At 41.7% G+C, this 12,390-nt stretch overlaps 2 protein-coding genes across 2 annotated transcripts; one reads left to right on the forward strand and one right to left on the reverse strand.

Annotated features, from left to right (window-relative positions):
* Positions 1 to 260: 260 nt before the first annotated feature.
* LOC104488394 (nicotinamide riboside kinase 2-like) lies at positions 261 to 2,192 on the forward strand (the record flags this gene model as incomplete). The annotated part of the gene is made up of 6 exons (XM_010143047.1): positions 261 to 329; positions 470 to 656; positions 897 to 968; positions 1,533 to 1,639; positions 1,865 to 1,956; positions 2,067 to 2,192. Coding segments are annotated over 6 exons (533 nt in total), but the record flags the coding sequence as incomplete, so codon positions are not given.
* A 591-nt stretch (positions 2,193 to 2,783) lies between these two features.
* On the reverse strand, positions 2,784 to 10,120 carry SQRDL (sulfide quinone reductase-like (yeast)). The gene is made up of 9 exons (XM_010143045.1): positions 9,871 to 10,120; positions 9,357 to 9,527; positions 8,842 to 8,895; positions 7,240 to 7,434; positions 6,104 to 6,313; positions 5,423 to 5,606; positions 4,462 to 4,529; positions 3,394 to 3,572; positions 2,784 to 3,001 (listed from the first exon to the last, which is right to left on the reverse strand). Exons 1-9 carry the CDS (start codon positions 10,102 to 10,104, stop codon positions 2,944 to 2,946), a joined length of 1,353 nt encoding a protein of 450 aa, XP_010141347.1. The 5' UTR covers positions 10,105 to 10,120; the 3' UTR covers positions 2,784 to 2,943.
* Between the last annotated feature and the right edge of the window lie 2,270 nt (positions 10,121 to 12,390).

Genomic DNA, 12,390 nt, shown 5'->3' on the forward strand with positions numbered 1-12,390 from the left:
GCTCTGCGGAATGGTGGATAAGGCAGCGCTGTAACGTGTCCCGTTGACTTTCTGTTCTCTCGGAGCGCTCTACGGTGCGCTTGTGCTGGTGGGGAGATAGAGGAGCCGGCGGCTTTATCGTAGCCTCGTTGCTACTGCTTTTTATCTGCAGGCAAAGAAACCTGGTGGAGGGTTAAGGGTTCTCTTTGTAGCCTCAGGATTCGGATCTTGAATCTTGCATTGAAATACCAACCTTCCCAGTAGCTGTCTTGACCAAGCAGGTTTTTTCTTATCATTGTTTCAGCCCCAAGATGAAATAGAAGTTGAAGATGGGTTTAAGCAGTATGATGGTAAGGCTTTGCCCCAGTCTTGTCCAAGTGTGACTCAAAAACTTTGAATTACTTTGGTTCTTCTGTGCACTTTTTTTGTATTGACTAGTACTAGATGATATTTAATTACTGCTTAATGATAGTTGTCTGCTTTGTCTTAGTGATTAGTGCATTAGATATGGAAGCTATGATGAGTACCATCAATGCCTGGATAAAAAACCCAGTCAAGTTTGAACGTTCTCATGGGATCAACAACACGCTGGATGCCCAGATCTTGCAAGATAGGGAGGGAGGAGATGAAACAATCCACATTCTTATCGTTGAAGGCTTCCTACTTTACACCTACAGGTAATCAAGTATGACTCCATATATTTTGATTTTTACATGATTTTACATGACGGGCAAACCTCCAAGGGAATGAAAAGACCTGTTCTAAGCCAAGAGTTAGCACCTAGTATTGATGGCTGCTGAGCTTAGGTGTCACGAGTATGACGATACCTCTACGCACTGGAAATGGATGTAGTTTTACCTTTCCCTTTCTTGCTACTCATCAGTCTGTCTCACTGTAACCAAATGTATCTTTTTCAGGCCACTGATTGATGTGTTCCACCATCGATACTTTCTTTCCATTCCATATGAAGAGTGTAAAAGGAGAAGAAGGTAGGCTTAACCTCCCTCAGTTCCCTTGCTGGCCAGGTAACATTCTACTCTGTTCAAGGACTGGTTCCCTAAAGCTCTGATAGGAAAGGATAAGCAATGTAGCTGTTGTGTTAGAAGACCGTAGCTTCCTTCACCAAACCAACCCAAAAACTTCCAGCCAAACTACTGTATATGTGAGACTAAGACCCAGTTTCAGCCCAGGCCTTTCCACGGGCTTTCTCCCTTTCTGGTTTTCCAGTGATGCGGTTCCCAGGTCTGAACAAGTTTCAGAGGAATAAGCAGACAGCTATTTTACCCAAGTTCTGCTGAAGCTTTAAGAGCAGCTGTTAAGATCGGTCTGTCTTAGGGATCCTTTTATCTTCAACGCTTAGGACCCACACATCAAATTCTACTTTTTTTCAGGTATCTTTAGGCTTGCCCCTTATGCTGAACACTCACTTCTGATAAGCTCAGAAACTGCACTGGAGGCAACAGGCTTAGGCTAGGGTGTGGAAAACCTAAAAAACTGTCATTTCCCTAAACTGTAATTGGGCTACGCTTGAATAACAGTGTCCTAATTTGTAGTTCAAGGAATTACACTGTACCGGATCCACCTGGCTTGTTTGACGGCCACGTTTGGCCTATGTATGTAAAGCACAGGAAGATAATGGAAGATCTTGGCGTTGATGTGGGTAAGTCTTTAATCTTTCAGAGAAAAGCACTTCTGAAAGATTGCTTTGTGAGAGTGCTTTTCAAACCTGGGGTACACGTCCTGGTTAAGTGCATGAGAGGAGCTGAAGCAGGTGGATGGAGTGTATTTTCTCTGATACCAGTCAAGTGTGTGCTCTTTAAATTGGGATCTGCAGGCTTACAGAAACATTCGATTACAGCTCTCTATTTTACTCTCTTACTTTAAGTGCACTTGAACGGAACCAAATCAAAGGAGGAGCTCTTTAACGATGTGTATGGACAGATCCAGAATAAGATTGAAGAATTACTTAACATGCAGGTACATGGTTATGCTTATAATTGCAACTCAAATGCAACTCTTTTAAAGGCTGTGTTGAAAAAGCATGAAGCTATAACTTGAAATATGTTCGTGTATATCTTTCTGTTTAGAAATAAGCTGCTGCTGCTGGCTCTTGGGAGTGAAGAAAGTTCCTGTTTGCTCTGTGCTGTCTGCCTGACTGCGACTAAAGTTCCAGCTTCTGTGAAGACTCTCAACTCTAAAATTTGACTCTGTTCCTATGGTCGTAATTAAAAAGCACTTCTCCCTTGTCTGTCATCTTAATTTGTGCTTCAGCCTAGTATGTGACCTCAGATGATCTCAAGTCTTCTCTCCCTCTCCAGTCTGGAGGGATTCTTTTCACTATGCTCTTAACCTGTGAGAGTAAGCCATGAGAGCAGAACTGAAGTGACCCCAGTGTCCTAGGAGAGCGCATATGTGTGTGTATGTACATACACTGCTTTGAGAGCTTCCCTTGCGCTAACCTGCATGAATTTCTGTCATCCACCTAATGAGACAGCAAGTGTCATTCTTGAAGAAATCGGGATTGATTTTGCTCTTCAGAAATGAGAGCAAGAGGAAGGTTTCCGGCCATTTTACTAGCATTCAATTATTCTGTACAAACCAGTGTACATACTGATCCCAGATACAGACAACTCAGTCTTAAGAGGCTGGGCAAAAGTTTTACACATACAACAGCTTTAAAATTAGTGATTGCTCTAGAAGATTTTAGTGGTGCTCTGTACATACACAGGAGATTTAACTTGCATTAAGCTACAGAAGTAGTTTAAGGCCTTGGTTTACATAGAAGAGGAGTGAGAAAGCATACGAGGGCTTAATCCCTAGTAGGGGGAACAGTGAATTTAGGACAAAAGCTTGATTTTAAAAAATCATCCTACCAAGTGGTCCAAGAGGGAAGATCCTTATTGATGCTTTGTGAGACCAGTCCTTTTTCTTTAAAAGGGTTTGACCAACACGGAGAACCAGCAGTTACTTCAAGCCCAGATGCATTATCTTCCTGATAGGAGCTGGTCCTCCCCAGTATCCCCTACAAATAGAGAAATTGTTTCATCAAGGTTTATGTATGTGCTATCAAAGTAGAGTTTGGGGGAGTGTTTCTTTTACCCCTGTAGTATGCCATACTTGCTAAGAGATGAGTGTTAAGGGTTTCTTCTGGAGCATCATTTTTGCTTCGGTGAGATTTTTCAATTGGGCAAGGGCTGCCCCTTTCTGCAATTCAACCCTGTTCTGCTTGAACAAACTCCTGTTAATTGCAAAGTGTCCCCAGTCCTCAAAAAGTCGAGATCTCAGTAATGACTAAAGGATGTACTCCCTTTGCTTCTACTCGTCTGAGGAACTTAAGCCAGAACAGGTATCTACCCGGGTTGTTTTTTCTGAATGATCACAGCAGCTCTGCCTGCTCAGAATTGAAATACTTACTTTAGTAGGGCGTGCCAGTAGAGAAAAGGCATCATGTTGGCTTTCATATGGTACATGGTTACTCTCTCCTTGCTCTGGTCAATGGGAAAGGTCTCCAAAGGCTGAGCGTTGTAGTCGAATTCTGCCAGAATCACCTTGTTGTAGCCTGTTACTAGCGGGCAGGAAGTATATCCATCATACTGCAATGAAAATACCCCCTTTATGTTAATCTGAGTAAAGTACAAATGCTGAGCTATCTCAAGCCATATTGCTAACATTATTTTTTCAAAGTATTAGGACATTTCTGCATTTATAGCATCATACTAGCAAGCTTGGAAGGCTGCTAAGCCAACCATAATAGGAAGCCGTTTTGTTTCAAATGTAGTTTGTAGACTGGATTAACAACATAGCTTAAATCAGAAGTACCATAAAACAACAGAACTCCGCATCACTAATTGGTGGTTACTGTAACCAGCAGAACAAGTGACCAGTGGATTAGGACGAGAGCTGGCTGGTGCTGGCTCTCACGACAATATATAAATGGGATATTGAATGTAACTGCAAGAACATCCAGAGGAATGTGGATAACAATATCCACATTAGTAGCCAAAGGAATATTCATTCAGAAGCCATGTGCGGAATGAAAGCCAAGTCTCAAAAGAGAAATTTGAACATCGTTACAGGCTCAACATCTTCTGCAGGACAAAACCTTCTATTTAACTCCTTTAAAGATCAAAATCTGTACAGGGAAGGCAAGTTTGCAAGGGTTTCCCTGGAGTAGGGATTATCCCGGTCAACAGTTTTATTCTAAATAAGTCACCTGCACTAGTAAAGAACCCAGACTAACCAGTCTTCCGACTCAGGAAGTCAGGGAATTAAATAGATATTTTTAACCACAGTATCAACAATGTGAATTGTGCAACTCAATGACTATTATGACACGTAGTGTGTAGCCATTTAGTACCCCAGCTGCTGAGGCAAAGCCCTTCCTGCTTTCCGGTTCACAGTTCAGCTGCTTGCAAGACTTCCTGCAAAAGAATAGACAAAATATTCGCGAGAACCTCTCCCTCAGACAAGATCTGTAGGTACCTTTTTAGTTGGCAATTGGTTCTTCATTACCAGGGAAATCGTTTTGTCAAGCACTCCAGACTGTGCAGCTACACAAGAAAGAAAAAGAAAGTCTTTGTTTCAGGCAACAATTATTGTCATTACTAGAGCAAACACTAGTAGCCAGGCGTTTTGTTGGACAATTCAGCTGTAATAGAACAGGCATTCAAATCAGTTTGGGAAGTTTACAGTAACAGATAAGAAACAAACTAATAAATTTGGAATAATGCTTTGGCCTCACTGTTTCCAACATGCTAAAGCTTAATGAAACATAAGCCATGTGCTTTTAGCCTATGCCCGTCCTCCTATACTGAATTACACTTGCTCAGTCTTCCCAAGCCCTAAGATTCTGGCACACTGAAGTTTTGTTTCATTTTGAGTGCTCTAACTGAAGTATTCTAGATGCATATGCTGGAACAGTTGACTGTATCATTCTTAAGTTACACCAATAACATACTGTATTGACTGACTGGGGTTTTTTTTGTTTTTTTTTTTTTACAGCCTCTTTGGGTTTGGGGTTTTTTTTTAAGTTGTGAGACCACATTGCCTCAAACGTTTTCATAATGGCCCCTGTGGCTACAAACACAAAACGTGATTCTTCAACAGTGACTTATCAGTGAGTTGACACACATGCATGAGCTGCTAAGATAGCGCAGAAAGTTTTGTTAGTGCATGATGACGGAATGCCGTAGTACACTCATTTTATGCCATTCCATGAACACAGAAAATAGAAATAGCTCATCTGTGAGGCATTTGGAACAAGAGAACTGTGTGTCAGTGGCATCAGCACGGTCTGTAGCTAATTAGCTGGTGCAGGAGACAGATCTTTTTGAAAGCTGGAAATATCTGATGTCCAGTCCCTAGGAGTAATGAACTAAACCAAAAGCTTACTGTCACTCCCACACTTTTCATTACACACACAAACACACACATGCAACTTTACCTACAGCTGCAGCAGTTTTCGATGTTGGAAGGTTGGTGCAGTCTCCAATACCAAATACATTAGGGTACTTTTTATGTTGTAGAGTTTCCTTATCTACATCCACCCACCCCACTCCATCCGAGACAGGACTGTTGATGAGTACATCGGGTGGTCCCATTGGGGGTGTGACATGAAGCATTTCATACTAGACAGAAAGAAAATGCACTCAACAGCTAGTTTATAAGAACAAATCGTACCTGTGATGTATCAGGCAACAAGCGCAGTGTGGAAAGGGGTTTTCTTGGTTGGTTGGTTGTATTTTTAGTGTTAGGTTTTTTTTTTTTAATACAATTTACTTGTACTCTCAAATTTGAAGTGCATCCTTTTGTTAACATGAACCTTATCAGGCAACTCCATCTACGCTGGCATATCAGCAATTTGCCTTCCTCCACATACATCTGAGACATTCCCAAGTTATACTAATAAGGCATACAGGACTCCAGCCATGGTTTATTAAAATATATTTTTCTTCTCTCCACCTTAATTTCAAACTTTTTCATCTGCTGAAGTCAGAGATGGTGCTCTCAGGACGAAACGGCAGGGCACAACGAAGTAGAGAGTGTGTTGTTATAGTGCAGCAGTTACATTACTGTATACAAGGAAAAGGAATAGGACCAGACCAGAGGTCTGAAAGCTCCTGACCTGATAAACTTCAGTCGCTCCGGGTTTGTCCAAGTTTTCAAACACAGCTTCCTGCCTGTCTGCTCGAACTTCAACAAGGTTGTGCTTATAGTTAACAGCAATATTCCTCTCCTTTATTATTTCAAGCAATGCATCAGCATACTTCTTAACACCAAAAATGACACCAAGTGAAGTGTTGAACATTATGTTTGCCTTGGAACGTTTTCCTGTCTGCAGAGGGAGATCAAATTAGCCTTTTCTATTGAGAAACTGTGACAAGCTTGCAGAGACAAAAGAACTACACTGCACTACTGAAGAGCCAACGGAGCTATTAATGCAGTTCAATTATTAATGAAGTGTTAACTTTAGAACTCTTGAGATACAGTTATTTCATGCCATGTTAGAAGCTAGACAATATATTATTTGCCCCTTTCTGAGTGAGCTCCTGAAGACACCCCACACAAACTGCTGAAGAGGTGAGAAGAGGTGGCTGCAATTCACTGAGGAACTGCTGTATGCAGGTTAAGCACTTGTAGCAGCTTAACACTATAGAGCTTTCTGAAACCTTCACTTCTACGCGTTATTCAGATACTCGCCCAGAGACAGCTCATGAAACTTCAACACAAATGAAGCCTGACAAGTCCACCTGAAGTTGTCTTTAGCTCCCACTAAGCTTGCTTTAACAGCCTGGCTAAGACTCCTCCTGATGCTGAGACTCTGTGCGACGAGAAATAAGGATAGCCGCTTTTCAGACTAGCGGAAAGACAAATGGCAACAGGTATTAAGTACTAGAAGTAACAAGAATTGCTTAATTCCAGCCAGTGTTATGTTAGTGCACCACCTGAAGTTATAAATCAGGCTGAGACCAGTTGTATCTGTGGCTCACCAGCAGAGTCATCAGCTATTTCCGTATGGATTCTGAATTCTACAAGCTTCTCCGGTATTAATTATATACTAAATATTTATGTATGATTAAGTTTGCTTCATTTATTATACATGAATAATAGAAAAAGCATCTCAGTCACTTCTGCTTAATAATTCTAAGTCACACTCCTCTCCTGTGGTTTTCGTTTGTTTTAAAGATAACATGAACCCTTAGAACAAACCTTCCTTCCAACTGTGGGGACAAGCACTGGCAGAGAGGGTAAAGCACTTACTTTCCTCCAGTAGGCTTCCGATAAATACATGATCTTCTGAGGAGCCCCTGCACACTTCACTGGAGTATTTGGAAAAGTGAAGATAGCGTTTCCTTCCTTGAAATCTTGTAAAGCTTTCCAAGTTTTCTCTACCGTATGAACTGAATAATTAGAACCTATTTTGGGATGCTGAAAACCCTCAGGCAAGCCTTTGATCTAAGAAAATGAAATTAAGGTTTAAAGTACAGATGGTAAAAATTTTGTCATCCTTGTCAAGTATTAAATGCAGACTTGAGAAAGAGCTGCTTAAGAAGCCTCTAGCAAAAAGAAAGCTTGCACATACTTGCTAGTTGGCATTTTTGAAAACAAGCCTAGCAACCAAACAGATATTTCCATTAGAATTTAGTAGATGATTTAGGTGTTCCAGACCAGAATCATTTCAGTAAATGTTACATCTACTGAGTTCTCAACATTCAGCGCAGACCCAGACCCAGGTTTTTGTAGACTAGTGCATGAAATTGAGAGGAAGAATGTATGTCACTGCCACATCATCCTAACAAAAAATAAAAAGGGGGTGAGGGGGCAATGTGTTTGGGACATTACAGTCTACACCAGGAAGTAAGCTGTTGGTAAAGACAAACATAAGAAACCCTCCCTTGTTTTAAACCACTTTCGTTTTAAAGCCATATAAATCTGTTACTACAAATTTTATTCGCTACGCAGTAATAGTAATTAACTGTATCACATGGCTTCTACTACTGAATACTGAATTTACTTTTATCAGATTGTACTGAAGAGATCTCTGTGAAAGCTGAAAGGGTCACTGAACACCATGCGACTCCTCATTCCACTGACCAATCATCAGAATTTGTCTGGTGTGACTACACAGTCGACTAAGACTAGCTCTTGCTTTACATATGCCTTGGGAGCTTTTCAAAGAGATACTTAAATACATTATCAGGTACTAGAACATATTCAGATCAGGTTAAAACCACAAGAGTCAGGTCACTTGAACATCCTGCCTTTGTGTTTTCCTTCTCCCACCTATGGCTATGGTCGTTGTTGTGCCATACGATGGTATTAACACTTTCCTCTGAGCGCCGCTGTGTAAAGTGTACAGGAAACCCAACAGACAGAATGGGCCTCAGCGCCTATTTAAACACAAGTGTGGTAACTCAGCTGGTTCCTTTCGCGGTTCATCCTTTCTGAAAGGTGAGCGTGGATCAAATTAATTCTGCAGCACAGATTTTACCGACTGCTGAGTGTGTTCCTCGCTTCTGTTTACATTACGAGATCCTCTGGACTACAGTCAGCATACCTCATTATCTCATTATTACAAACTGCCTTTAAGTTCTAGATTTATCTTGCTGATCTACCTGCTGATATTGCCATAGAGATACCACAGAGCTGTCTTCAAAGACCTTCCCAAAGGTAAGATGGGTTATTAGTCCTTCCACAGATCTGTGTAAAGTCATTAGGCTGTCTTCTGGCTCTTTAATTTGCATTAGTATTCAATATCTTGCAGTATTGAATGTGTACTGAAAAGCCATTTCCTTTAGTGAATTATGCGGGTACATGATGCCGTTAAAACTACTGTAAACATGATTACTGTAAAACAAATACCTTTTCATAATGCAGACTAATCCCAAGGGCAATGATCAAATACTTGTAAGATATCTGTTGTGTAAGGGGAAAACAACAACAAAAAGTATTTTAGACAAAACCCAAAACATTACCTCGAAGCAAAAGAGTCACAAGGGGAGGAGACAGAGGGAGCATTAGTAATTTAAATGTAAATTTATAGTTAAAAAGATAACTGCATTACAAGTTACACACATACACCAAGTGTCTGCAGAGACATGGTTTATAGTGTTCAGTTCACTATAAACAGGCAAAAGACTTATGATAATGATGTTTTAAGTTGATGTTATTCTAGTCATCTACAACAATTTTTATTAGAAACAGATTTTAGAATCAATACTTCTCCAAGACTAAGCGTAATTTCGCGGCCTCCTAGACGATGGAGGAAGATCTTACTCAATAGACAGTTCCAAAGGGATCTGCAGGAGGTGGACAGACAACACACGACGCAGACGAAGAGACTAAGAATAACATTTTTTCTCCCCTTACATTATTACCTTGATATCATTCTCCAGCCAGACACAGTTCTTATCTGGATCCAATGCTGTAACTCGAGATTTGATCCACTCAACACCTTCAGGCATTACGCTTTCTGTTGGACGCGCCGAAGTTGCCAGCTGCTTTGCACCACCGCCAACCAGGGTCCACAGTGGCTGATAGTAATGAGTCTGAAAGAAATGTTCACATGGACATTTAAAAGCTGTTTAAAGGGACTTTAAGATGAAGCTGCATCACTCCAAATAGGAAGCAATGTGCTTTTAACGTTCTATTATCTTTAACAGAAGAAGCTGTATAAATAACCAAGAGTTTTGTATGACAAAGCTGGAGGGATGCAAACATCTCTAACATGGGGCAACAAATTTCATGCAAGCCTTCTAAAAGGTGGCTAAACTGGCTGCTTCCCCACAGTTAAAAACACGTGGCGTTGGAGAGGGGAGAGAATCACACCAATCTGGTGACATATGTAAAACTCTTATTCTTTTCAATGCTTTACAGCTGAGGAAGACTCACCTTACTTGGCTCAACAACGGCCACATTTCCTGCCCCCACTTTCCTCTTCATCCGAGCACTCATGGTGATTCCACCAGCGCCTCCACCCAACACGAGCACTTCATAATAATCCTTGGCAGCACACCTGGCTGCCGTATGTAAGGTGAAGGAGCTCGTCTTCTGCATTCCTGGTTTCAGCAGCCATGAACCAGGACGGAGGCAGGAACAGGAGGACACTACTCCAACTCCCGACATCTTTTGGTAAGCGGGAAGCTACAAGATAAGGAAAGGCACCAGGAACAGTCACAGAAGGTAGCATTTCTATTTATTAATATGCCTGGAAGAGCCTCCAAGGCAAGAATTATAATACTAAACTTTCGTTGCAGCTAAACCACTAATTTGCAAAATGGTTGTAATCAATTCAGGGAAGAAAAAAGACAAAAAGAAGAAAAAAGGTCAATCAGGGCCTCTGCCAGGAAATTTAAATCTCATAAAAGCAAATGAATTTAACAAAGCATTAATACACTTTTCTGATACAGATACAGAAAATGTATCTGATCCCATAGCGCAGGCAATGCACACGCTGTAACTCCGGTTGTAATACTACGGTCCTGAAGAGGTGAGTGCTCCACAAAGGAACGAGAATTTACTAGGTGCTGTACATCACTGAAATACGGAACAAGGTGGTGTGTGAACCTCCCGAGTGCCACTCCACTGACTGCTGCGTCAGCTAAACGCGTTGTTGTGTTTGTATTGTACTGTTAGGCTGTACCAGCATACGCACACTACCCCTCCTCGCTGCCTCTCGGGCGGCAAGCCTTTAGGGTAAACACACCAAGTGCTGGGCTGCTTTGAGCGAGGGCATGGGCATTAGTCTGCTCTTGCCGGAGAAGTAGCACCCCCGAAACGTGACACGAACACAAAGTTCAATGAAACAAGGGTTTACACCTTCCCAGATCTGGGATCTTTGAGTATACTCAAAATACCTAGTTCTCTATCCATGGTCACCTCTTAGCCCCTACACCAGCAAAGCAGCTGGAAACAAAGGTCAGAAGCTGATACTTATCCTGGGTACTGCTGCGCCCTGTCACCTGACAAGCGAGAGCCAGAACCCTAAAGCCTGATAGATCGTGACGACTGTAGCACTGGATATGTAATTGTGTTATCTAGAAGACAACCAAGGTTAATCCACTCATTTCCCTCCCTCTGCTAGAGTCAACAAGAGCTTTTCCTGTTCTAAATCCATTGTTTGCACATGCCGAATATCAGTTTTTAGCTTTTAAGTGATAAAACAAGTATAAACTCATTTTAATTCGGTTCCTTACTGCCACACTGCCAATAAAAAATGAGTTAGCATTATAACCTGAAAAGTGACTTATGACAACACTTCCCTGTGTACTCTACCTGCTCCCCTTTGTTTAATTCCTTGAGTCATCAGGCAAGAATTCCAGCCTTTTCACTTTAAAAGGGCAGAACTCATTTATGGAACTTACAGACAGGAGTGAATGAATTGATTACCGACTTTTAAAAAAACGCTTTGAAGAACCACCTTACTGAAAATAGGCTTATTAGGTAACGCATAACAATTTAATCTCTTTGCGTATTTCAACCAATTCCAACCTCTATGCAAGAAAACAGCAGATTCCGCAGTATGGAATAGAAGAGGTGTTCCTCAGCCAGGTCTGTGCAGAACCCAAAGAAGAGTAGCTAAAACCCACCTAACTGCCACTGCATTCATCACGCTTTTTGCTATAACCTACCACCCAGCCTATAAACAAGCTCAAAGTGTAAAAGTTTTCTTTGGCTACAGTTCTCCATATATTAATGGCCACAAGTAAATAAAATCAACCACTATACAGTAAAGATGTAGACAACAAGTCAGAAATACAGTGCTAGAAAATCACAACAGAAAGGGTTAATTACAAGCACCAAAATCCAGTCTCTTCTTACATCCAGTAACTGATCTAACTCGGAAGGCACTTTGTCTCAATCAGTCTTGCAGCATCCCCCGTGTAGAGGAGGTAACACAGAGCAGGGACACCCTCAGACCCAAGGGACACACAACACGCACCAGTCATTCTCTTGTCAGGTCTATGGATTCATATCCAGTAAATAAGACTTGAGAGACACCACTGACACCTAGAACAAACATTCAACTGACACACGACTCTTCACGCAGAGGCACTCAGGACACCTGCAGTTTCTTCCTCTCTGGAGTTTCTATCATACGCTTAGCACCCAAGACTGACTACTTCACTGAGCCAGTTTATGAAACATTTATTGCAGAGAGTTAGAACAAACGAAGTTAGAAAAGCCCTACTAGAAAGAGTAAAGATCATTGAAACTATCCTCTAGACAGCTGGCAACAGACTAACAGTTTAAGCACTCGCCCAGCGCACAAGTGCGCAGCAGCTCGGGTGCACTAGCAAGGCAGGCAGCAGTTTTTCACCCCTCCCAAAGCCTGCATGTCTCACTTATCGAACTCACCAGAGAGAAGCGGTTACCGGCCCCGCGTCCGCCACCGGCAGGTCAACGCACGGC

Source organism: Buceros rhinoceros, unplaced genomic scaffold (assembly GCF_000710305.1).
Source record: "Buceros rhinoceros silvestris isolate BGI_N320 unplaced genomic scaffold, ASM71030v1 scaffold40569, whole genome shotgun sequence".
Taxonomy (NCBI): Eukaryota; Metazoa; Chordata; class Aves; order Bucerotiformes; family Bucerotidae; genus Buceros; species Buceros rhinoceros.